The sequence below is a fragment of the Pseudorca crassidens genome, chromosome 2 (assembly GCF_039906515.1).
Source record: "Pseudorca crassidens isolate mPseCra1 chromosome 2, mPseCra1.hap1, whole genome shotgun sequence".
In the NCBI taxonomy this organism is placed as follows: Eukaryota; Metazoa; Chordata; class Mammalia; order Artiodactyla; family Delphinidae; genus Pseudorca; species Pseudorca crassidens.
Genome location: NC_090297.1, coordinates 47,580,102 through 47,607,931, shown reverse-complemented (window position 1 = coordinate 47,607,931; position 27,830 = coordinate 47,580,102). Strand labels below are relative to the sequence as shown.

The 27,830-nt window shown below is 38.6% G+C and overlaps 1 protein-coding gene across 1 annotated transcript in view; it reads left to right on the top strand.

Moving 5' to 3' along the window:
- Positions 1-27,830, top strand: part of FYB2 (FYN binding protein 2) — an 89,255-nt gene that overhangs the window by 51,167 nt on the left and 10,258 nt on the right. The window contains 6 exon segments of the mRNA XM_067709667.1: positions 4,395-4,506; positions 4,603-4,643; positions 13,515-13,575; positions 14,657-14,755; positions 19,171-19,199; positions 20,966-21,026. Of these exon segments, the coding sequence (XP_067565768.1) occupies positions 4,395-4,506; positions 4,603-4,643; positions 13,515-13,575; positions 14,657-14,755; positions 19,171-19,199; positions 20,966-21,026 (403 nt within the window).

Here is a 27,830-nt window from a genome sequence, read left to right as displayed (position 1 = left end):
CGTCCAGAGCCTGTGCTCCGCAATGGGAAAGGCCACAACAGTGAGAGGCCCGCATACTGCAAAAAACAAACAAACAAAATAGACAAAAGTCAGAGAGTCCCATATAGGATAAATCCAAGGAGAAACACGCCAAGACACATATTAATCAAACTATCAAAAATTAAATACAAAGAAAAAATATTAAAAGCAGCGAGGGAAAAACAACAAATAACATAACCTTATGTTAACATAACATAAGGTTAACAGCTGATCTTTCAGCAGAAACTCTGAAAGCCAGAAGGGAGTGACAGGACATATTTAAGGTGATGAAAGGGAAAAACCTACAACCAAGATTACTCTACCCAGCAAGGATCTCATTCAGATTCAACGGAGAAATTAAAATCTTTACAGACAGGCGAAAGCTAAGAGAATTCAGCACTACCAAACCAGCTTTACAACAAATGTTAAAGGAACTTCTCTAGGCAGGAAACACAAGAAAAGGAAAAGACTTAATAATAACAAACCGAAAACAATTAAGAAAATGGTAATAGGAACATACATGTTGATAATTACCTTAAATGTAAATGGATTAAATGCTCCAACCAAAAGACATAGACTGGCTGAATGGATACAAAAACAAGACCCGTATATATGCTGTCTACAAGAGACGCATTTCAGGCCTAGGGACACATACAGACTGAAAGTGAGGGGATGGAAAAAGATATTCCATGCAAATGGAAATCAAAAGAAAGCTGGAGTAGCAATTTTCATAACAGACAAAATAGACTTTAAAATAAAGACAATTACAAGAGACAAAGAAGGACACTACATAATGATCAATTATGAAGGGATCAATCCAAGAAGAAGATATAACAATTATAAATACTTATGCAGCCAACATAGGAGCACCTCAATACATAAGGCAAATGCTAACAGCCATAAAAGGAGAAATCGACAGAAACACAGTTATAGTAGGGGACTTGAACATCCCACTTTCACCAATGGACAGATCATCCAAAGTGAAAACAAATAAGGAAATACAAGCTTCAAATGATACATTAAACAACATGGACTTAATTGATATTTATAGGACATTCCATCCAAAAACAGCAGATTACAATTTCTTCTCAAGTGCTCTTGGAACATCCTCCAGGATAGATCATATCTTGGGTCACAAATCAAGCCTTGGTAAATTTAAGAAAATTGAAATCATATCAAATATCTTTTCCGACCACAACACTATGAGACTAGAAATCAATTACAGGGAAAAATCTGTAAAAAATACAAACACGTGGAGGCTGAACAATAGACTACTAAATAACCAAGAGATCACTGAAGAAATCAAAGAGGAAATCAAAAAATACCTAGAGACAAATGACAATGAAAACACGACAACCCAAAACCTATGGGATGCAGCAAAAGCAGTTTAAGAGGAAAGTTTATAGCAATACAATCCTACCTCAAGAAACAAGAAACATCTCAAATAAAAAACCTAACCTTACACCTAAAGCAATTAGAGAAAGAAGAACAAAAAACCCCCAAAATTAGTAGAAGGAAAGAAAGCATAAAGATCAGATCAGAAATAAATGAAAAAGAAATGAAGGAAACGATAGTAAAGATCAATAAAACTAAAAGCTGGTTCTTTGAGCAGATAAACAAAATTGATAAACCATTAGCCAGACTCATCAAGAAAAAAAGGGAGAAGACTCAAATCAATAGAATTAGAAATGAAAAAGGAGAAGTAACAACTGACACTGCAGAAATACAAAGGATTGTGAGAGATTACTACAAGCAACTATATGCCAATAAAATGGACAACCTGGAAGAAATGGACAAATTCTTAGAAAAGCACAGCCTTCCGAGACTGAACCAGGAAGAAATAGAAAAGATAAACAGACCAATCACAAGCACTTAAATTGAAACTGTGATCAAGATAGTATGGTACTGGCACAAAAACAGAAATATAGATCAATGGAACAGGATAGAAAGCCCAGAGATAAACCCACGCACCTATGGTAGTTGATTAGTTAATCTATGAATAAGGAGGCAAGGATATACAATGGAGAAAAACAATCTCTTCAATAAGTTGTGCTGGGAAAACTGGACAGCTACATGTAAAAGAATGAAATTAGAACACTCCCTAACACCATACACAAAAATAAACTCAAAATGAATTAAAGACCTAAATGTAAGGCCAGACACTATAAAACTCTTAGAGGAAAACATAGGCAGAACACTCTGACATAAATCACAGCAAGGTCCTTTTTGATCCACCTCCTAGAGAAATGGAAATAAAAACAAAAATAAACAAATAGGACCTAATGAAACTTAAAAACTTTTGCACAGCAAAGGAAACCATAAACGAGACAAAAAGACAACCCTCAGAATGGGAGAAAATATTTGCTAATGAAGCAACTGACAAAGGATTAATCTGCAAAATATACAAGCAGCTCATGCAGCTCAATATCAAAAGAACAACCCCATACAAAAATGGGCAGAAGACCTAAACTGACATTTCTCCAAAGAAGATATACAGATTGCTAACAAACACATGAAAGGATGCTCAACATCACTAATCATTAGAGAAATGCAAATCAACAGTACAATGAGGTATCACCTCACACCAGTCAGAATGGCCATCATCAAAAAATCTACAAATAGGGCTTCCCTGGTGGCGCAGTGGTTGAGAGTCCACCTGCCGATGCAGGGGACATGGGTTCATATCCTGGTCTGGGAAGATCCCACATGCCACGGAGCGACTGGGCCCGTGAGCCATGGCTGCTGAACCTGTGCGTCCGGAGCCCGTGCTCCACAACGGGAGAGGCTACAACAGTGAGAGGCCCGTGTACCACAAAAGAAAAAAAAAAAAGTCTACAAACAATAAATGCTGGAGAGGGTGTGGAGAAAAGGGAGCCCTCTTGCACTGTTGTTGGGAATGTAAATTGATACAAACACTATGGGAACAGTATGGAGGTTCCTCAGCAGTCTAAAATTAGAACTACCATATGACCCAGCAATATAACTACTGGGCATATACCCTGAGAAAACCATAATTCAAAAAGAGTCATGTACCACAATGTTCATTGCAGCTCTATTTACAATAGCCAGAACATGGAAGCAATCTAAGGGTCGATTGATAGATGAATGGATAAAGATGTGGCACATATATACAGTGGAATATTACTCAGCCATAAAAAGAAACGAAATTGAGTTATTTGTAGTGAGGTGGATGGATCTAGAGACTGTCATACAGAGTGAAGTAAGTCAGAAAGATAAAAACAAATACCGTATTCTAACACATATACATGGAATCTAAAAAAAAAAAATGGTTCTGAAGAACCTAGGGGCAGGACAGGAATAAAGACACAGACGCAGAGAATGGACTTGAGGACACGGGGAGGGGGAAGGGTAAGCTGGGATGGAGTGAGAGAGTGGCATGGACATATATACACTACCAAATGTAAAATAGATAGCTAGTGGGAAGCAGCCACATAGCACAGGGAGATCAGCTCGGTGCTTTGTGACCACCTAGAGGGGTGGGATAGAAGGGTGGGAGGGAGACGCAAGAGGGAGGAGATATGGGGATATATGTATATGTATAGCTGATTCACTTTGTTATAAAGCAGAAACTAACACACCATTGTAAAGCAATTATACTCCAATAAAGATGTAAAAAAAAAAGATAAAAGTCAATGTGCTTATTGTTATTTCTCAGATATATTTCTTATTTCTGATTAATAGTTCATGTCTGCAAATGGTTTTGAATCACCCATACTGTAAATATTAACCTATGCCAACTGATAAAAAGGTGACAGTTTTAGGGTTATGACAAGTTTACAGCTCTGTGAAATAAACCAGCTTCTGCATGTAACAGGCTAGCTACTTGTGCAAAGAATCCCTAGGCAATTTTTAACCTGGCACACTATCTGGCTGAATCCATTACTAATGCATAATAAATGTTGGCATGTGCTCAATCAACTTGTCTAAGAAATTTTACTTTAAGAAAAGATGCCACAAAGTGGATAAGTCATCTAAATGTAGGGATTGAAGCCCCAGGGCTGCACCTTGGTAGACTTCAACATTTGAGGTCAGGGATTAGAGGAAGAAACACCCAAGAAGAGGGAGGACTCACTGGTTTACTGGGTAATTAGCCCCCTTCATAAATATGTATTAATCCTTGCCACAATCATCCAAGAGGGGTTACTGTCATTATCCCAACTTGAGAGGATCATAACTGAGGCTTAGCAAGGTGGAGTGGTTTGCCAAAGGATCCTACATGTCAAGGTTATAATCCAGTGTTACCATATTTAATCTGCCTTTTCCTATTATTGTCTCCATTGCCAGTGACCTGTGTGAATGCATTTATGAGAGCAGTTGATGAGATGTTCTCAGGGTGTTCTCTGTTTTCCTTACAGGGGGGTATGTGAAGGCCTTGGAGATGACTAAAGAAACCCCAGGCCAAGGAGCCTTTAAGCCAAATTCCATTTCCGAGACGTATGATGATGTTGAGTACCCTGGGAGAGAGGGGTAAATACGTGCCAGCCCTTCAGTGAGATGAATGTGATGAGACTTTAGAAGTACAATACAACAGGTCAATGGTCTTTGTATCTTTTCTCCCCACAGAGCAAAGTCAGATTTCTCTAACTCATTTGTCTCAGATAATGGTAAGTTTAAGAAAACTTTTGAAACTGTCAATAGGAATTGCTAAGAGTTTCTGTGGCAGATTAGTAGTAAGGTATCTTTTATTTACATATTTTTATTAATGCCATTTGGGTGGGGTGATGATAAGCTAATAGAAGTGGTTCAAGGTATGTGTGAATAAATGCATTTAGAATCATGAAGGTGAAGATGCTGGTAATGGGTCTTTTGTGGCAAGAAAGCAACTTTGATGTGAATTTGCTTTCTTCCTGATCTCTTCACAATCCAAGTCTGAAGATAGGAATGTGTTTTACTTAAAACATTTGTATGGATTCTCAATACTTTTTTAAAATATTGAAGTATAGTTTACTTACACATTAGTTTCAGATGTACAACATAATGATTTTATAGATTATAGTCCACTTAAAGTTATTATAACATATTGGTCATAGTCCCTGTGCTGTACATCATATCTTTGTATCTTATTTATTTTATAGCTAGTAGTCTGTATCTCTTAATCCCCTTCCACATCTTGCCCATACCCTACCTTGCCCCTTCCTCCACCCTTCTTCCCACTGGTAACAATTGGTTCTCTATATCTGTGAGTCTGTTTTGTTATATTCATTTATATTTCTTTTTCTTTTTTAGATTCCACTTGTAAGTGAAAACATACAGTTTTTGTCTTTCTATGTCTGGCTTATTTACTAAGCATAACACTCTCCAAGTTCATCCATGTTGTTGCAAATGGCAAATTTTCATTCTTTTTATGGCTGAGTAGTATTCCTGTGTGTGTGTGTGTGTGTGTGTGTGTGTGTATACACTACATCTTCTTTATCCATTCATCTGTTAATGGATACTGAGGTTGCTACCGTATCTTGGCCATTGTAAATAATGCTAATATGAACATTAGGGTGCATCTTTTTTGAATTAGTGTTTGCATTTTCTTCAGATAGACACAGGAGTGGAATTGCTGGATCATATGGCAGTTCTATTTTTAATTATTTGAGGAACTCCATACTGTTTCCCATAGTGGTTGCACCAATTTACATTCCCACCAACAGTGTAGGAGGGTTCCCTTTCCTCCAAATCCTCACAAACATCTTTTGTCATCTTTTTTTTTTTTTTACCATCTTTATTGGAGTATAATTGCTTTACAATGGTGTGTTAGTTTGTGCTTTATAACAAAGTGAATCAGCTATATATATACATATATCCCCATATCTCCTCCCTCTTGCATCTCTCTCCCACCCTCCCTATCCCACCCCTCTAGGTGGACACAAAGCACTGAGCTGATCTCCCTGTGCCATGCAGCTGCTTCCCACTAGCTGTCTGTTTTACATTTGGTAGTCTATATAAGTCTATGCCACTATCTCACTTCATCCCAGCTTACCCTTCCCACTCCCTGTGTCCTCAAGTCCATTCTCTATGTGTCTTTATTTCTGTCCTGCCCCTAAGTTCTTCAGAACCACTTTTTTTTTTTTTAGATTCCATATATATGTATTAGCATATGGTATTTGTTTTTCTCTCACTTACTTCACTCTGTATGATACCCTCTAGGTCTATCCATCTCACTACAAATAACTCAATTTCATTTCTTTTTATGGCTGAGTAATATTCCATTGCAAATATGTGCCACATCTTCCTTATCCATTCATCTGTCAATGGACACTTAGGTTGCTTCCATGTCCTGGCTGTTGTAAATAGAGCTGCAATGAACATTTTGGTACATGACTCTTTTTGAATTATGGTTTTCTCAGGGTATATGGCCAGTAGTGGGATAGCTGGGTCGTATGGTCGTTCTAATTTTAGACTTCTGAGGAACCTCCATACTGTTCTCCATAGTGTTTGTATCAATTTACATTCGCACCAACAGTGCGGGAAGGTTCCCTTTTCTCCACACCCTCTCCAGCGTTTATTGTTCGTAGATTTTTTGATGATGGCTATTCTGACCAGTGTGAGGTGGTACCACACTGTAGTTTTTGTTTGTTTCTTTGTTTGTTTTGCGGTACGCGGGCCTCTTACTGTTGTGGCCTCTCCTGCTGCGGAGCACAGGCTCCAGACGCGCAGGCTTAGCGGCCATGGCTCACGGGCCGAGCTGCTCTGCGGCATGTGGGATCTTCCCGGACGGGGCACGAACCCGTGTCCCCTGCATTGGCAGGCAGACTCTCAACCACTGCGCCACCAGGGAAGCCCCACACTGTAGTTTTGAGTTACATTTCTCTAATGATTAGTAATGTTGAGCATTTTTTCATGTGTTTGTTGCCAATCTGTAAATCTTCTTTGGAGAAATGTCTGTTTAGGTCTTCTACCCATTTTTGGATTGGGTTGTTTGTTTTTTTGATATTGAGCTGCATGAGCTGCTTGTATATTTTGCAGATTAATCCTTTGTCAGTTGCTTCATTTGAAAATATTTTCTCCCATTCTGAGGGTTGTCTTTTTGTCTTGTTTATGGTTTCCTTTGCTGTGCAAAAGCTTTTAAATTTCATTAGGTCGTGTTTGTTTATTTTTGTTTTTATTTCCATTTCTCTAGTAGGGGGGTCAAAAAGGATCTCACTGTGATTTATGTCATAGAGTGTTCTGCCTATGTTTTCCTCTAAGAGTTTTATAGTGTCTGGCCTTACATTTAGGTTTTTAATCCATTTTGAGTTTATTTTTGTGTATGGTGTTAGGGAGTGTTGTAATTTCATTTTTTAATATGTAGCTGTCCAGTTTTCCCAGCACCACTTATGGAAGAGGCTGTCTTTTCTCCATTGTATATTCTTGCCTCCTTTATTGAAAGTAAGGTGACTATATGTGCATGAGTTTATCTCTGGGCTTTCTATCCTGTTCCATTGATCTATATTTCTGTTTTTGTGCCAGTACCATACTGTCTTGATTACCATAGCTTTGTAGTTTAGTCTGAAGTCAGGGAGCCTGATTCCTCCAGCTCCATTTTTCTTTCTCAAGATTGCTTTGGCTACTTGGGGTCTTTTGTGTTTCCATACAAATTGTGAAATATTTTGTTCTAGTTCTGTGGAAAATGCCAGTGGTAGTTTGATAGGGATTGCATTGAATCTGTAGTTTGCTTTGGGTAGTATAGTCATATTCACAATGTTGATTCTTCCAGTCCAAGGACATGGTATATCTCTCCATCTGTTTGTATCATCTATAATTTCTTTCATCAGTGTCTTATAGTTTTCTGCATACAGGTCTTTCATCTCTTCAGGTAGGTTTATTCCTAGGTATTTTATTCTTTTTGCTGCAATGGTTAATGGTAGTGTTTCCTTAAATTCTCTTTCAGATTTTTCATCATTAGTGTGCAGGAATGCAAGAGATTTCTGTGCATTAATTTTGTATCCTGCTACTTTAACAAATTCATTGATTAGCTCTAGTAGTTTTCTGGTAGCATCTTTAGAATTCTCTATGTATAGTATCATGTCATCTGCAAACAGTGACAGTTTTACTTCTTTTCCGATTTGGATTCATTTTATTTCTTTTTCGTCTCTGATTGCTGTGGCTAAAATTCCAAAACTATGTTGAATAATAGTGTTGAGAGTGGGCAACCTTGTCTTGTTCCTGATCTTAGAGGAAATGGTTTCAGGTTTTCACCATTGAGAATGATGTTTGCTGTGGGTTTGTCATATATGGCCTTTATTATGTTGAGGTAAGTTCCCTCTATGCCTACTTTCTGGAGGGTTTATATCATAAATGGGTGTTGAATTTTGTCAAAAGCTTTTTCTGCATCTATTGAGATGATCATATGGTTTTTCTCCTTCAATTTGTTAATATGGTTTATCACATTTATTTGCGTATTTGAAAAATCCTTTCATTCCTGGAATAAACCCCACTTGATCATGGTGTATGATCCTTTTAATGTGCTGTTGGATTCTGTTTGCTAGTATTTTGTTGAGGATTTTTGCATCTATATTCATCAGTGATATTGGCCTGTAGTTTTCTTTTTTTGTGGCATCTTTGTCTGATTTTGGTATTAGGCTGATGGTGGCCTTGTAGAATGAGTTTGGGAGTGTTCCTCCCTCTGCTATATTTTGGAAGAGTTTGAGAAGGATAGATGTTAGCTCTTCTCTCAGTGTTTGTTAGAATTCGCCTGTGAAGCCATCAGGTCCTGGGCTTTTGTTTGTTGGAAGATTTTTAATCACAGTTTCAATTTCAGTGCTTGTGATTGGTCTGTTTGTATTTTCTATTGCTTACTGGTTCAGTCTCGGAGGGTTGTGCTTTTCTAAGAATTTGTCCATTTCTTCCAGGTTGTCCATTTTATTGGCATATAGTTTCCTGTAGTAATCTCTCACGATCCTTTGTATTTCTGCAGTGTCAGTTGTTACTTCTCCTTTTTCATTTCTAATTCTATTGATTTGAGTCTTCTCCCTTTTTTTCTTGATGAGTCTGGCTAATGGCTTATCAATTTTGTTTATCTGCTCAAAGAACCAGCTTTTAGTTTTATTGATCTTTACTATCGTTTCCTTCATTTCTTTTTCATTTATTTCTGATCTGATCTTTATGATTTCTTCTGCTAACTTGGGTTTTTTTTTTTCTTCTTTCTCTAATTGCTTTGGGTGTAAAGTTAGGTTGTTTATGTGAGATGTTTCTTGTTTCTTGAGGTAGGATTTTATTGCTATAAACTTCCCTCTTAGAACTGCTTTTGCTGCATCTCATAGGTTTTGGGTCATCGTGTTTTCATTGTCATTTGTCTCTAGGTGTTTTTTGATTTCCTCTTTGTTTTCTTCAGTGATCTCTTGGTTGTTTAGTACTATATTGTTTAGCCTCCATGTGTTTGTATTTTTTACAGATTTTTTCCTGTAATTGATATCTAGTCTAATAGCATTGTGGTCGGAAAAGATACTTGATACAATTTCAATTTTCTTAAATTTACCAAAGCTTGATTTGTGTCCCACGATATGTTCTATCCTGGAGAATGCTCCATGAGCACTTGAGAAGAAAGTGTCATCTGCTGTTTTTGGATGGAATGTCCAATAAATATCAATTAAGTTCGTCTTGTTCAGTGTATCATTTAAAGCTTGTGTTTCCTTATTTATTTTCATTTTGGATGATCTGTCCATTGGTGAAAGTGGGGTGTTAAAATCCCGTACTATGATTGTGTTACTGTTGATTTCCCCTTTTATGGCTGTTAGCATTTGCCTTATGTACTGAGGTGCTCCTATGTTGGGTGCATAAATATTTACAATTGTTGTATCCTCTTATTGGATTGATCCCTTGATCGTTATGTAGTGTCCTTTTTTGTCTCTTGTAGTAGTCTATATTTTAAAGTCTATTTTGTCTGATATGAGAATTGCTATTGCAGCTTTCTTTTGATTTCTGTTTGCATGGAATATCTTTTTCCATCCCCTCACTTTCAGTCTGTATGTGTCCCTAGGCCTGAAGTGGGTCTCTTGTAGACAGCATATATATGGGTCTTGTTTTTTATCCATTCAGCCAGTCTACGTCTTTTGGTTGGAGCATTTAATCCATTTACATTTAAGGTAATTATCGATATGTATGTTCCTATTAACATTTTCTTAATTTTTTCAGTTTGTTATTGTAAGTCTTTTCCTTCTCTTGTGTTTCCTGCCTAGAGAAGTTCCTTTAGCATTTGTTGTAGAGCTTGTTTGGTGGTGCTGAATTCTCTTAGCTTTTGCTTGTCTGTAAAGGTTTTAATTTCTCCACTGAATCTGAATGAGATCCTTGCTTGGTAGAGTAATCTTGGTTGTAGGTTTTTCCCTTTCATCACCTTAAATATGTCCTGCCACTCCCTTTGGCTTGCAGAGTTTCTGCTGAAAGATCAGTTGTTAACCTTATGGGAATTCCCTTGTTTGTTAATTCTTGCTTCCCTTGCTGCTTTTAATATTTTTTCTTTGTATTTAATTTTTGATAGTTTGATTAATATGTGTCTTGGCATGTTTCTCCTTGGATTTATCCTGTGTAGAACTCTCTATGCTTCCTGGGCTTGATTGACTATTTCCATTCTCATGTTAGGGAAATTTTCAAGTAAAATCTCTTCAAATATTTTCTCAGCCCCTTTTTTTTGCCTCTTCTTCCTCTGGGACCCCTATAATTTGAATGTTGGTGTGTTTAGTGTTGTCCCAGAGGTCTCTGAGATTGTCCTCAATTCTTTTCTTTTTTCTTTATTCTGCTCTGTGGTAGTTATTTCCACTATTTTATCTTCCACATCATTTATCCATTCTTCTGCCTCAGTTATTCTGCTATTGATTCCTTCTAGAGAATTTTTTATTTCATTTATTGTGTTGTTCATTATTGTTTGTTTGCTCTTTAGTTCTCTAGGTCCTTGTTAAACGTTTCTTGTATTTTCTCCATTCTATTTCCAACATTTTGGATCATCTTTACTATCATTACTCTGAATTCTTTTTCTGGTAGACTGCCTATTTCCTCTTCATTTGTTTGGCCAAGTGGGTTTTTACCTTGCTCCTTCATCTGCTGTGTGTTTCTCTGTCTTCTCATTTTGCTTAACTTACTGTGTTTGGTGTCTCCTTTACACAGGCTGCAGGTTCATTTTTGGTGTCTATTCCTAGTGGGTAAGGTTGGTTCAGTGGGTTGTGTAAGCTTCCTGGGGGAGGGGAATGGTGCCTGTGTTGTGCTGGATGAGGCTGGATCTTGTGTTTCTGTTGGGCAGGACCACGTCCCATGGTGTGTTTTGGGGTGTCTGTGAATTTGTTTTGATTTTAGGCAGACTCTGTGCTAATCGGTCGAGTTGTATTCCTGTCTTGCTTGTTGTTTGGCATAGGGTGTCCAGCACTGTAGATTGCTGGTTGTTGAGTGGAGCTGGGTCTTAGCATTGAGATGGAGATCTCTGGGAGAGCTTTCACCATTTGATATTACATGGGGCTGGGAAGTCTCTGGTGAACCAATGTCCTGAACTTGGCTCTCCCACCTCAGAGGCCCAGGCCTGACACCCAGCTAGAGCACCAAGACCCTGTCAGCCACACGGCCCGGTATGTGGGAAGTTTCTTGCCTTTTGGGAAGCCTGAGGTCTTCTGCCAACATTCAGTAGGTGTTCTGTAGGAGTTGTTCCACGTGTAGATGTAGTTTTGATGTATTTGTGGGGAGGAACGTGATCTACACGTTTTACTCCTCCACCAACTTGAAGGTGCCCCTTTTGTCCTCTTTTTGATGATAGCCATTCTGACAGATGTGAAGTGATATCTCTTTGTGCTTTTGATTTGCCTTTCCCTGATAATTAGTGTTGCTGAACATCTTTTCTTGTGCCTGTTTGCCATCTGCAGGTCTTTTTTGAAAAGATGTCTATTCAGGCCTTTGCCCATTTTTTAAATCAGGTTGCTTGTTTTTTTGATATTGAGTTGTATGAGCTTGTTATATGTTTTGGATATTAACCCCTTTTCAGACATATCATTTGCAAATATCTTCTCCCATTCAGTAGGTTGTCTTTTTGTTTTGTTAATTTTTTCCTTTGCTGTGCAAGAGCTTCTAAGTTTGATTAGGTCCCATTTGTTTATTTTTGCTTTTGTTTCCTTGCCTGAGGAGACAGATCCAAAAACAAATATTGCTAAAACTTATGTCAAAGCATGTTCTGCCTGTGTTTTCTTCTAGGAGTTTTCCCAGCACCACTTATAGAAGAGACTGTCTTTTCTCCATGTATATTCTTGCCTCCTTTGTCATAGATTAACCATAAGTGTGTGTGTTTGTTTCTGGGCTTTTTTTCTGTTCCATTGATTTATGTCTATTTTTGTGCCAGTACCATACTGTTTTGACTACTATAACTTGGTAGTATATTCCCAATACTTTTAAGATTGACGTTAACATGGTATAGAGGACTTGAATGCCCCTACCTACCCCTCCATCCTCTTTTCATACATACTTAGTCTTCATCTTTGAGATCCAGTCATGCTGACCTGTTAGCTTCTCTGACTTTCTAGGCTCCCACTGCAGGGTGTTTGCATATTCTACTCCCTCTTCCTGGCATGTTCTTTCCTCCCCTGTGCCCCTTTGTCTAAGTGACTCTTAATCTTTCTTCTGATCTCAGCTCAATCCTTATTCCCCAGGGAATATTCTCTTAGGTATACAGTCTTATAGTACCATGACCCTCTTTTTCATAGCACTTGCCACAGTTGTAATTCTATATTTATGTGGTTCTTTGATTAATAATTCTCTTCCCTCCTAGATGATTTCCTTCTCTATGCTCACCATTTTCCCTAGCCCCTGTCATAATGCCAGGCACATGTTACATATTCAAAAAATATTTGTTGAATGAATGAAAAGTTAATGGAGGAGGGATAATCAAATGCTACTCTGGTTGTTTTTGTCCTTCTTAGAATATTAGAATTTCAGATGGAGAAACAATCTTAGAGATCATTAAACATGGTACCCTCATTTTAAAAAAAGGAAACTGAGGCACAGAGAAGTTAAGTGACTGTCCTAAACTCATTGTGAATCAAGTTCTGAACTTGAAAATCCTCCATTGCCAGGGTAGATTCAAAGTATAACTGTGTATTTTAAGCTTATGTGTTGGACTAGGTGAAAGCCATGCTATGATGGGGGAAGATTTTTCAAGATGTGTCTGGTTGTCTCCATTATTTCCCCAGCATTCAGCACAATGTCTGCTGTTTAGTAGACTGATTGTTATATGTAAAATATGCAAAGGGGGAGGGTTGAAGGCGGGAATCTGTTAATAAATTAACTTTCTTTGACTAAATCAGACAGACTTGAAAACAGGGTAGAAGCAAAAATTAATTTTTGTTTGTACGTACTTTTATAGAGGTTACTTATTTTTACCACGTGCTTGTAAAAACATGTGCATATGTTTCAATAAAAACTACTTCACAAACAAAAGATTAGAGTACCTAGCACCTGGTAGGTATCCAATAATTTTGTGTCAAATATGAATCTGAATTATTGCCATTATAATGAATACTTTTTTTTAATTTCAAAAGAAAATAGTGAAGAAATGTATGAAGAGGTCTACAGAACAAAGAGCAACTACCCAAAGACAGAGTGAGTTTCTCTTTTTCTTGGCTTCATAGCTAAGGGTATTTCCTGTTAGTCTAGGAAAACCAAAGTTTAACAAATGACCTCCATCCCTACCCACCCCATCTTTAGGGAAGATATGCATAGAGAATGGAGATAAGCTATTGTAATACAACATTGTGATCAATAGGGTACTTGTAATTGTGTACAATCATATCTAATCATTTTGATCACATTGCTTTCTCTTTTGAGAAAATGTCCATCTCCCAGAGTAGAGGACTTTGATACTGTGTTAGGGAATAAGTGAGAAAAGAGAAGTAAATATCAATAAAATGCTTCAATTCTATAATTGCTTTTCCAGGAAGAAATCAATGGTTATGATTTACCTGTATCTTTGAAAGTTAATGAGGCTATCTCTGGGATTGGGGCTTAATTTATTATCTAATAATTCAGTGTTATCAAGGACAGTATTTGTTCAAATGGGCATTATTAATCAAATTTAGTTATTAGGCACACATTGTGGGAAGGAAAACAGCAGTAGTCAAAAGCAAGAAGTTTGAGGGTTGAAGGGAAAAGAGGGCATTCGTGCTGGGTGGGATGATGTGAGTGTATCATTCCCTCTCCCTACGCTCCCCGGCCCCCAATCAAGAGCATATTTGGAAAAATTTTAATCATCAACCAGGCAGTCATTGTACCATCATTGTTACATTATCATTCCATAAATTAAAGATTAGTGATGTGAATTTCAGAAGCTAGGAATTTCTATAATGTATTTCTAGTATAGTTTGTAAACTATGGGTCCCTGAGTCATTGTCTCTAAAAGGAAGACTTTGCTCCATAAAGTCTTTAAAATAGAAACCATTTGGAGTAGATGAAAGTTTGTATTGAAATATAGTAATTCCATCCATAGCTGATATGTGCTACTTCCTATCAGCATCTAAAGAAAGAAGAAGAGCATAGAAGCTGACAAGGCATTTTCCTGCTCTTCCTTGAGTGGGGTGTGTTGAAGAAATGAGACTGAAGTCTCTGATCCTTTTTACTACAGCAGGTTTCCATCCCCAGTACTCTCTCAAACATCGTGTTATTTATATCCTCTGATTCCTCTTAGTTTAGATGGAAAAGAAGCACTTAAAAGACTGCAGAGGTTCTTCAAGAAAGAAAAGGATAGATTTAAAATGAAGAAAAGCAAGTCAAAAGAAAATATAAGGTAAAAGGTCCCTTTTTATTTCTCTTTCCCAGAGAGTATTAGCAGTGCTGGCCTGGTTAGTTACACAGCTGATGGTCTCTATCCTGTTCTTCTAGTGAAGCGGTACCAGAAACTAAAACCAAAGGCCCTGGTTATCACCTACCACCTCCTTGCCAATATCTGAGTGAACTGCACCCACAGATGCTAATGAGAAAGTGACAATGTCCCTTTTGAAAAAATTGATGAGAAAAGGCTGTGAACAAGGGTAGAGGGAAAGTCTTAATCAAACAAAGTCCAGGAAAGAAACTTTCCTCATCATCCTTGGCATAGATTCCTGTTGTTGTTACTGAGCATTATGTTATTAATTACATCCTATTATGCTGTCTCAGCCCTACAAGTTCCAGTGGTTTTATTTGTCTACACTTCCAAATTCTAATTTGCCTCTCTTGAGAGAGGCAGTGTGTGGAAATGGAAGATGAATTTCTCAAAGTCTTAGACCTGGAAGGGACCCTCCAAGATCACCCTAGCTAATTACCAGTGGGAATTGGGAAGGTTAGAAATTCATGAGTAGGAGAAAGAAACAAGAGGCCTAGGTTCTGGATTCTAGTTTCAGCTTCTCTGTTTATTCAGTGTGCAACCATGGGCAAATCACTTCCATTTTGCATTCATAGGGATCAAGTTTCTTCTTGCGTATAATGGGAGGGAGGAGGGAGACTGTGTGGTCTCTGGAGGTACTTCTCTCATATATATGTGTGTGTGTGTGTGTGTGTGTGTGTGTGTATGAGAGACACACACACACAAAAAAACATAGACATAGATCTGTATTTTATGAGGGCAGAGGATGGTAAAATAATTTGACCCAGGTTATTACATATCTTGACACGGAATTATGTTATTCTACCTTGAAGTTCTTTTCAATTATAAAACCTCAGAGTAACGTGACTTTAAGTCTAATTTTCTGTTGGATGTAGATCTACCAAGAGATTTATATAGAATATGGGGTTTACAAATTGTAGTCCTGACCATGGAAGAAGAGGGAGTCTAGCTCCAGTGGCCAACGAGACCTAAAGGCAGACCCCGACCTTAGCAGGTTAGATGTTTCTGACAAAAATTATTAGTGTGATACCTGCAGTCCCTTAAAAATTTGATCCAGGTGAGAATGCTGATGCGTGTTTTTTTGTTTTGTTTTTTAAATAATATTTATTTATTTATTTTGGCTGCACAGGGTTTTAGTTGCAGCACGCAGGATCTTAGTTGCGGTAGGCATGAGGGATCTAGTTCCCCCGACCAGGGATTGAACCCGGGCCCACTGCATTGGGAGCGTGGAGTCTTACCCACTGGACCACCAGGGAAGTCCCAATGCTGACGTTTTTAAAATTCAAATGTTATTTCCTTTTTCTTAGAGCTATTCTTAGAACTGTAAGTGACTGCTTATGACTTTTAGAACAAATATCCAATCCCTTTTCATTGCAAGTCAGTACTTTTATGGCAGCCCCTTCCTACTCATCCAGCTCCATCTCTCGCTCAGATTTGCTCTCATCACCAGCCCATTAACACATTCCCTCTTTGTATATGAGGGCCCTGGCGTTTCGTGCCTCCTTGCTTTTGACCACGACATTCCGTTGGTCTGGAATGTACCTGCCCTTCTCCAACTTCCTTTGATTATCAAAGTTCTAGCCTTCCCTTAAAGTTTGGTCAAATATTATCCTTTCTGGGACGCATTCCATGAACCTTTCTACCCAAACCTGTATTACCGGTTTCTCTTCTATGTTTCTGTAACATCCCGTGCACATCTTGTAACATCTATTGATACTACTGAGAAACCCTTTTTCTTAGAGTCAGAGAATCAGGATAAGAAGAGAAATCCATATACCTAATCCAACCCACTACACAAGCTTCTCTGCAGATTTCCTAAGAAGCCAAATCTCTATGCCTGCACACCTCTATAAAGAGAAATTCACTATGTGCAGGGGGAAATCTGCCATTTGTAGGAAGGTCTAAAAAGCCTTTTTTCCCCTTAAATTTTGCCAAAATCTGCCTCTCTACCTTAATTTTTCAATTAATAGCATGGAGACATACCAAGGTAACAACAGAACTTTATTTATTTGTTTCTTTGTTTACCTTTTGTTGAGCCTTTTGATTGAGGGCTCCTCTCTGGAACATCAACTCTTAGTTTGTTGCGTTTTCTTCAGAAGGAGGTTGCAACCATGAAAATGTGACATTTAAAAAGAGTTGGGGGCTTCCCTGGTGGCGCAGTGGTTGAGAGTCTGCCTGCCAATGCAGGGGACACGGGTTCGTGCCCCGGTCCGGGAAGATCCCACATGCCGCGGAGCGGCTGGGCCCGTGAGCCATGGCCGCTGAGCCTGCGCGTCCGGAGCCTGTGCTCCGCAATGGGAGAGGCCACAACAGTGAGAGGCACGCGTACCGCAAAAAAAAAAAAAAAAAAAAAAAAGAATTCGGGCTCTCAATCTTCTCTCTCACACACACACACACACACACACACACACACACACACTCACAAACACACGCACACACTGCCTGTTAGGATAGTCATTATTAAATGGCTTGATTTAGGCATAAATAAACCAAGAATTAAATGCCACGGGTCTTAGCTATGCTATGAGTTTTACATGGGAATTAAATGTTAAGCCTCTTCTCGCTCCCTCTGTTCTGACTTCTTCTTTCAACAGGCCAAGCACTCCTCAGCCTGAGGGTCTCTTTGCTGTTTCCTCCCCTAGGAATGCTCTTACCCCCGATATCTAGCTGGCCTATTCTCTCACTATCTTCAGGCCTCTGCTTCAAAATCACCTTATCAGTGAAGCCTTCCCTGAACGTCCTCTGAAAAATGGCAAACCAGCTCTCACCTCCAGTCCCCCTCCCCCCTTACCCTGCTCTATTTTTCTTAATTGCACTTATCTCCATAAATTTCCTTACATGACAGATCATAAATTTCCTTGTTTGTTTTCTGTCTGTCTCACTCTACTAGACTCCATGAGGGCAGGGATTTTGACTATTTTGTCCACTGCAGTATCTCCAACATAAAGTACAGTGCCTGGAAGGAAAAAAAAAAAAAAAAAAAAAAAAACAGTGCCTGGGATATAATAGGCACTCAATAAATATCTGTTGAATGAATAGATGACCTAAAGGAAGGAAATATCATTATAGATTTTTCTTTTTGTGGCCTTGGTTTCTGTGTTTAAACAGGAGCTACCAGCACCCTGACCTAATTAAAATGGAGGAAGGGAATGGGTGTTAAGAAAGGCTCCCTTAAGCAAGGGACCGCTTGCTTAAGCCATGGCCCCAAGGATATGTGCTCACTAGATGTGGAGGGCAGGAAGTGCACTAAGGCTTCACATGTGTTCTCTCTAATCCTCACAATAACCCATGAGTTAGAAACTTGTTCCTCCGTTTTACAGATGAAAAACTAAGGCTTTGAAAAGTTAAGTGACTTGCCCAGGGTAAGTGGCTAAGTGGCGGAAGTGAGAGTCATATCAGCTCTGACTCTGGTGACCATGTATTTCTCCTACTGCGCCCTGCACATCACAGTCCTGGTCTCATAGACACCAACGGAAGGGGTCACTGAGTATCAGCCCTGTCCCAGGCACATTCACTTAGGAAAGCTCATCCCGTACAAAGGGAACTCTACAAGATAGGTGCTGGTATTCATTTTGGAAATGGAGAACTAAAGCTTCCGTGAAGGTTAGTGCTGTTCTTTGGTCAGCCCTTTATCATGTTATCACAGAGTGTTATATTAACTTACTGTTGGTGCCCCTCACTAAACCGCGAGCTACTTCAGGACAGAAACTGTGTCTAATCATTTTGTATACCCAGCACATGGGCCTGGCCCGTGATGAGTGTCCCCAGCATACCTGTAGGACTGAAATTAAATTAATTGCTTAAAATACATGGATTTTTTTCCTACCACATCATGCTTCCTTTCATGTAATCTTAACTGTGAGATATGAGGAAAACCAGATGATCTACCTAGCCAATGTCCTCTCCTACTTAGCACATTTACCATCTTCCATTTCCACCTAGCCTGGAATTCTCCCCTCAAGTCACCTCTTTGGTTAAACATAAACATAGTCAGGGTCCAGCGTCTCCAGATGGTTCTCTCTCACCATACTTACCCCACACTGAATTGGCATCGTGGAAGGTAGAAGGCAGAAACAGAATCCTGTGGCAGGGCTAAGGGACAGCCTGAGATTGTCTCGTTAGGAAAGGGGGTGTGGGTGGTCACTGGGGATAAATGAGCTCATTTACAAGAGAGGGGAGGTGATCAGAACAAAGCTGCAGGAAAGGTTTGCTTCGTATCTTTCCCCCAAAGCATCTGTATCAAGAAACCTAGTCATCAATATGTTATTTGAGATGTATCAGCTAATATTTCTGAACATGGCTTTTTCCCTTAACCCTTTGTGTCTTTTGTCAATTAACAGTGCATTTTCCATTTCGCTGCCTGATTTAGGTAAGTGACATTCGCTTATTTGCTGGAACAAAATTATTCAGAACTGACATATTCACAGTCTGAGAAAGAGAAGTAGTAATCCTTCCTGCCTTCCATGTTTAATGAAAAATTGATACATCAAAATCAAAGACATTTTACACAATAGTAGTACTTACATTGGGGAAGATGAGTAACATTTCTCAAGTGCCTCCTGTACGCCAGGCCTCTTAAAATCCGAGAAATAGATGCATTATCCCTTTTTAGGAAGGCTCTAGGACTCACATCCATACTTTAGTGACCTAGGATTTGTACTCAAGTCTCTGAATACGAAGCTCGTGCATTTGACATTATACCACATAACCTTCTGAAGGATTTAACAGCCAGCTCACCGGAATTAAGACATAGTAATTTGAACATGACCACTTTGCAGTACACATACTAACTGAATCAAGGATGGGTCATTGGAATACTTTTTGCTTTGCTATAAAAACAACAGTGCACAGATTAATACAGTGCCTGGGCCTGACACCTAGTGTGCTCGCTCTCAATCACATTCAGTAAGTTGAATCTATCGATGAGGAGGGCCATGTGTTTTGTTGTTTGTCAGGTTTAGTTTATGGGCTCTAGCGATGGTGGCTACTTTGATTTTACTCTGACTTGACAATTCAAATGTATATTATATTCCACAAATATAAGTTTGCTGCACTAAATAACAAATAGTTACATAAATCTGGTATAATAACAGCTCTCCCAGGCTTCCCTGGTGGCGCAGTGCTTAAGAATCTGCCTGCCAATGCAGGGGACATGGGTTCGAGCCCTGGTCCGGGAAGATCCCACGTGCCGCGGAGCAACTAAGCCCGTGAGCCACAACTACTGAGCTTGCGTGCCACAACTAACTGAAGCCCGTGCGCCTAGAGCCCGCGCTCTGCAACGAGAAGGCACCGCAATGAGAAATCTGCACACCGCAATGAAGAGTAGCCCCTCCCCCGCCGCAACTAGAGAAAGCCTGTGTGCAACAATGAAGTCCCAACGCAGCCAAAAATAAAAATAAATAAAATAAAAAAATAACAGCTTTCCCAAAATATCCTCAGTCTATGTAAAAAAAAAAAAAAAGTGAGAATAGGCACACATTGTACCCCATCCAAATATATGAATAACTGAATTGTGAATAATTATGCCAAAAGGTTTCTAACTAGTTCAAATGGTGAGTCACTTGAATATTATGGAATTCTATGTAGAGCACCAAGGAATGTGAATATCCTAAACTGAAAACGTCTAATTATGATTATGTACTAAGTCAGATTCAATTTTATGCAAGCTTATTATAAAGAAGCAGTTGTCAGTGTTTTGAAATAAAAATCAGGGAAGAAAAATCAACATTAATGTTCTATTAAGTTGTTTTTTTTCCCCTAGGAACTAAGCCCTCTCACTGCTCTAGCATTATAACATCTTTGTCCAGTTCCAGAATGATGGGAACCTAGTCTAAACATGATCCTTTCAGCAACTCATATTTTCTGGAAATCCACATGAAATCAAATTGATATAAATATTTATGCATGTGTTTGAGATACTAGGACATCTCACTATTTTTTATTCCTTAGTTGAACTTTTTCCCAAATGGATACTTGTTTTGTTCTTTGATCCTTTCTATATCCTATGATCAGATTTTGATAAAACAGGCATGGGGATGCACCTAGATAATTAAGTAATTGTGTATAATTTGGAAAGCTGGGGATTGTATAAACCATACCTAATAATAGACTATTTTGATCCTATCTTGACCCTAGAACTTAGGTCTCAGGAAGTTATTATCTATGATGATGTGGACATAAAAGAAAAAAAGTCAAAGTAAGTCAATTTACCGCATTGGTCATCCCTACTGATATTTAACCCATTTCCTGGTGCTTTGTTAAATAGGGTCAGAGGGCCTCCCTTCAGATCCTTGGTTACTGGGTGAAAAGTCAAGTTGTGATATATTGCCCCCACTAGGAAGGAAAATAATGAGTAATGTAGATGACCTAACAGTGGTAGGTGATTCAAAACTCACTGGAGCTTTGTTTCTTTTTTTTTTTTTTTTTTTTTTTTTTGCGGTATGTGGGCCTCTCACTGTTGCGCCCTCTCCCGTTGCGGAGCACAGGCTCCGGACGCACAGGCTCCGGACGCGCAGGCTCAACGACCATGGCTCACGGGCCCAGCCGCTCCGCGGCATGTGGGATCTTCCCGGACCGGGGCACGAAACCGCGTCCCCTGCATCGGCAGGCGGACTCTCAACCACTGCACCACCAGGGAAGCCCCTGGAGCTTTGTTTCTTACCTTTGAATCTATAGACTTGAAACTCATTTCAACATAACACATACTTATTTAAATGCCTCCTGTGGAGGATGGCAAGCACTACCTGACAGAAGCTCTGTTCTCAAGGTCTAAATAACTAAAATCTATCAAAAAAGAGAAACATCCTGAAACTCAATACCCTTATCTCTAGCTACTTATTATCTGTCCTTTCCCTCTCAACTAAATGGTTGAAAATAAAGGTCTCCTCTGCTCATCTTGGACCCATCTTTCCAAGCTCACTGCAACTGGGGTTCTGTTCCACCATGACAGTGGACTTGTTTTTGGTAAGGTCACTAATTCCTTTGTTAAATCCAGTGGATGCATTTAAGTCCTTATTATACTTGGCTTCTCTGTAATATCTTAAATTGTTGATCATGCCATCCTTCAAAGGAAAAAAATATTAACTTTCCCCCAGGTTTCTATGTTACCATTATTTCTTATTCCTCATCTTTGGCTGTTGCCCCTCCTGTTTGATTGGTTCGTTTTGGTTTTGTGTGCATGTATGTGTTCTAATTCATTTCTTTAAAAATGATGTGTTTCTCAGATTTCCTGCATCAGTTCTCTTCCCTTCTTCCTTTATATGTTCTTGAATGGTCTCATCTACATCTAGGGCTTTAATTACGATCACTATAGTAAAGATATCAAAATTTACACTTTTGAGGTCAGATTTCTCTCTTCCACTTTAATAAGCCTGCTAGATAACTGTTTGAAACTCAGAATTCCATAACTCATAATCTCAACTGTCCCCATCCAAATATGATCCCTTTCTTCTAATCTCTATGTTGGTGATTGTTTCAATAAACACACAGTTGCTCAAACCAAAACCCTAAGCATTCACTGTCCTTGACTCATCCTCCTCTGGTGCCCTGCACCCTCTTCTGTTTAAATAACTCTCAAAATGTTCCTGCTTCCCCATCCCCACTGCACAGCCACATGAAGGCACTCATTACTTCTCAGCTGGATTATTGCAACGACTTCCTGAATGGCCACCTCACCTCCACTTCAGTTTATTTTCCAAACTTTCTAAAGTACAAATAGGATCATGTCACAAAACCACCATTCACCAGCTTAAAAATGGTTAGTGGTTGTCCATTGCTCTCAAAATGAAATCCAAACTGCTTAAGAAGGCATAAAATTCATTATTGATCCAGCTCCTGGCAAACTCTCAGCCTCAGCTGTACTTCCCACTCACTCACCATTCCTGTGTTCCATCCATACTGTACATTTGGGTGTTCCTTGAACTCTTCAAGCTTTCCAGCATTTCTAAACCTTCACATTTGTTCCAACTTCTTCAATTCATTCAACAAATATTTACTGAGCATGTACTATATGCCAGACACTATGCTAAGTGTTGGTATAAAGCAGTGAGTGAAACAGATGTAATTCCTATTCCTTTCCGATTGGAGAGGCAGATAAATAAATTAATTTTAAAAATCTATAGGGCTTCCCTGGTGGTGCAGTGGTTGAGAGTCCGCCTGCCGATGCAGGGGACACGGGTTCGTGCCCCGGTCCGGGAAGATCCCACGTGCCGTGGGGCAGCTGGGCCCGTGGGGCGGCTGGGCCCATGGCCGCTGAGCCTGCACGTCCGGAGCCTGCGCTCCGCAATGGAAGAGACCGCAACAGTGAGAGGCCCGCGTACCGAGAAAAAAAAAAATCTATAATTAAACATAGGGATTTGATTGCTTTGGATATTTTGAAAGAGAGTGGACATATGGTGTGTGTGTTGGAAGGAGACTGATAGTCATTTTAAAGTAGGTATCTGGGGAAGGCCTTTCCAAGGAGGTGAGAATTTAAGAACAAAAGAATTGTTCTGTCTGTAACACAGTTTGCCATGCTTTTTGCTTGGCTGACTATTTTATCCTTCATTATTTAAAACTGAATTCATATTTTGCTTTCCCCAGGAAGTCCTCTCTGAGTTTATCTATTTGGGTTAGGTCCCCCTTTTTATCAGAACATTCTTTTCATAGTTGTATTGTCTTATTTCTTGCCTGTCTCCTCCTCTAGACGGGAACTCCCTGAGGTAGGGGCTGTGGCTTTCTGATCTCTATCATGTGGCCTCATACCAAAACATAGTTTGTTAAATCAGATAACAAAGAAGGACCTGCCTCCAAAAAATGTGCAAAATAATTTGGAAGCTCAGAATAGGTAGAAATTTCCATTATTTAGGGGATCAGAAAAGTCTCTGTGCCAAGTTAAAGAAGCAAGGATAGGAAACATTTTGACAGTTGGAGATTGGGGTTGAGAGAGAGAGAGAGAGAGAAGTGGGGAAGGTTTGCTGGAGGGAGAGGGGTGGACAGCTGTGTAAATGGAAAACAAGTGTGTTTGGGAAGTTTCATTGGACCATAAGGCATGTGATCAAGAAAGTGGGTGTTACGAGCAGGAAATGCAATTTGGCAGGAGATGGAGAGGAGAGCCCTGGAATATAAAATTAGAGTTAAGAATGAATTCTTTCTTAAAAATAAATTATATATTTGTAAAAATGAAAATAAGAAACATGTAAGTTTAAAGCAAGATAAAACAAATTTCCCTCAACCCATAACTCAACTTCAGAACTAGAACATATCCAGTGCCTTGGTTTCTCTACCTTGTGCACATCCCTTGGTCTGTCTCATTGCCTTCCCCCAAGGTAAACACTCTCCTACATTTCCTGTCTTTCACTTCCTGTTCAAAACTGAAATACTGTTATCAAGCACAGGTGATAAAAATATATTGTTTCATTAGGGATTTTAACATTGTAAAAACGGTATGTTGTATATAGAATTCTGCAACTTCTTTTTTACTCAAAATCCATCCTTTTTTAAGCCACTATTAATTTATTCATTTTTACTGTTCTACAATCTTCTATGTACATACCACAATTTATCCATTTTCTTGTGAGTACTGAGGTAGTTCCATGTTTTTTGCACTTTTGAACAATACCGCTACAAATATTCTTATTTATATGTATACTTAGAAGGGAAAATAATGCAAATTTTATAGGGAATGAAAATTCATAAGAAAATGCCAACTTGTTTTCCAAAGGAAAATAGGCAGAAGATATGAACAGGTCTTCTATAGAAAGACATGAGGGGTGAATAAACATATTAAAAGGGGTTCAACATTGTTAGTAATGAAGATAATGCAAATTAATACCACAATGAGATAGTATCTTATACCCAATAAATTGGCAAAAATTAAGAATTCTTTCTGTGTTGGTGAGAATGTGGATCAGTATTCCCTTTAAATACTGCTGGGAAGAGTGTAAATTGGTACAACCACTTTGGAAAATAAGCTGGCATTTTCTTATGAATTTGCATTCCCTGTAAAAGTTGCATTTATTGTATTTTCCCTTCTAAGTATGCACGTGATTTAAGATTGTTGCTTTCTATATCTTTAAAGAAATCTTTATCCCAAGATCATATGATATGCTCCCATATTTTCTTCTAAAACTGTAACTTTTTGGCTTTTACACATAAGCCTTAGATCTACCTGGAACTGATTTTGGCATTTTTAGTGAAGTAGAGATCCAGTTAAATTTTCCTCCATGTGGGTAAATGTTCTAGCATGATTAATTGCATAGCCCCTATTTTCCCCATTTCTACAATGCCATCTTTGTCATACTAAGTTTCCAAAAATCTGAAGATCTGTTTCCATGCTCTGTATTCTATTTGTCATTCTTTTTAAAACATCTTTATTGGAGTATAATTGCTTTACAATGTTGTGTTCGTTTCTGCTGTATAACAAAGTGAATCAGCTATACGTATACACATATCCCCATATCCCCTCCCTCTTGCATCTCCCTCCCACCCTCCCTATCCCACCCCTCTAGGTGGTCACAAAGCACTGAGCTGATCTCCCTGTGCTATGCAGCTGCTTTCCACTAGCTATCCACCTTACATTTGGTAGTGTATATGTGTCAATGCCACTCTCTCACTTCATCCCAGCTTACCCTTCCCCTTCCCCATGTGTCATTTCTATCTTAATTGAATTGTGATCTGGAAGAGTAGTTGATATGGTATTAGTACACTGAGGAAGTAGCTGATATCAGTACTTTGACATATTCTGTGACATGATTCATGCCTAGTATATGGTCAATTTTTATAAATGTTCCATGTGTACTTTAGAAAAATATGACTTCTCTAATTGTTTGATACAAGGATCAACTTATGTCCTCTAAATCAAATATTTGGCTTGGCCAAAAAGTTCGTTCAGGTTTTTCTACTGTTATGGAAAAACCCAAACGACTTTTTTGGCCAACACAATATGTGTTAATTCTCTTAATAAAATCGTTTATAGATTTATGGATTTTTAGATGCTTGATCCATTAATATATGAAAGAAGTGGGTTGAAATCTCACAGAAAGATGGTAGATTTGTCAGTTTCTTCCAAAAGTCTATCATTTTTTTCTTTATATATTTTTTCTTTTTTCTATATTTTATATATATATATTTTTCTTTATATCTTTATATATATTCTAAGGCTCTTTTATTAGTTGCATACAAAATTTTAAATATCTTCTGGTGAATTAAATGTTTCTTTTTAGTTTGTAGCCATCTCCATTCCCCCTAATATCAACACTATTAATAACAAAAATAATACTTATGTAGGTCTTACTGTGAGTCAGTCACTGTTTTTAGATTTAACATGTATTAACTCATTCAATCTTCACAGCAATTGTGAAGTAGACACTATTATTATACAAATTTTGTAGAAGAGAGGTTGAGACACAGAGGTGAAGTTATTTGCCCAAGCTCATAGCGCCTGTAAGTGGTAGAACCAGGATTCAAACCCCAGCAACTAGACTCCCAAACCATTCTCTTTACTACAACACTAAGCTAATTTCCTAGTGATGCTTTGTCTTAAAGTCTAATTTGCCCAATCTTATACCTACCTGACCTTTCTTTTAGTTAGTATTTCCCTAGTATACATTTTTCATCCTTTTTCTGCTTTCCATATTCTTGTTCAATATGTCTTATATAAATAGCATAGAGCTGAACTGGCTTTTAAAAATATCTAACATGACGATACGTCTTAACTCCATGTGGGTAAATGTTCTAGCATGATTAATTGTTTAATCTTCTGAAATATTGTGGTGCTGATAGCATTTTCCTCAGGACAGACTTGTCTTCTGTGCTTGCATACTGCTTACTGCTCTGTCTGGTTTCAGTTTATTTGCTGGGGGCTATTAAGGTATAGCGTACAGGAATTAATCTAAGTGTAAAGTGTGGCAATTTGTTAAAGCAAACCAAAAAAACCTTTATCCAGGATCTAGCAGTTTTGTACTGGGAGGGCCCTATCAGAAAATTCTTTTGCCCTACTGCCAAATAAGGAAGTCCAGAACTGTGGGCAAGAGGACAATGTAATCAGAGCCACACTTCAGGAAGAGTAACTAGACCTAGACTCTCTGCAGAGTGCTTTGAAGGGAAGGTCGGAAGTAGAACATTTGTTAGAATATTGTTAAAGGTGCTCAGATGAAAGACGATCACAATGTGTTTTGGGGTGGTGAAAAAAATGAAGAAGATATTTTAAGATTAAATGATATTTACCAAGTCCCTTAACCCTATCAAAATCTGACCAATTTCTTTTTCATGGGATAGAGTAAATCTTCTGTGGTTTGGCCTCAGAGAAATCAATTATTAAAGACATTTGTAGCAGATGGAACACTGATGGAAAATAGCAGAACTGGGGATAGGAAGGGAGATGGAAGATGATATCTGAGTTCTTGTCAGCTTGGCTAGTTTGCATGTCATGTCCTGGTACGTATTAGGTTGAAGAGATGCCTAAACAACTCTGGATTACATTGTTGCTAGACAATCCGGACCTCTGATTTTCATTTCCTTCTGTTCATTAGAATTTCCCCTAGAGAGTCAGCAAGGGAAGGAAGAAGAGGGGAATCTTGAAAAAGACACTGGAACAGCTTCCACAACCTGGTCCCAGTGGGCCCTATGGCTGTCATGTTACTTCTCTGAATCTTAGTTTCTTAACCCGTGATATGGCAAAAAAACAATCCTCATCCTGCCAAATTAATTAAGCTCTCTAACTAGATCCCTATAAAAGCTAAAATAAGTTGACAAAGAGTTGACTGTAATGGTCACATGGTTAGCATGGGTAAAAATTAGTATGACTTTTCTGAAAATAATATGTTGTTTTATAATCATTAAAGAAAATAAACTGTTAGGCAGGCATTTGCTTTGCCTGTTCCCTGCCCTCACAGCTATAGCTCCTGCCTAAGAAGTCCACGCACAAGTTCTCATTAAACACTTGCTCTGTGCCTAGCACTGTGCTGAGCTTGTGGTAGGTATATCTGGAATGTGTGTGTCTGGATCCCATCTTTTGCGAACC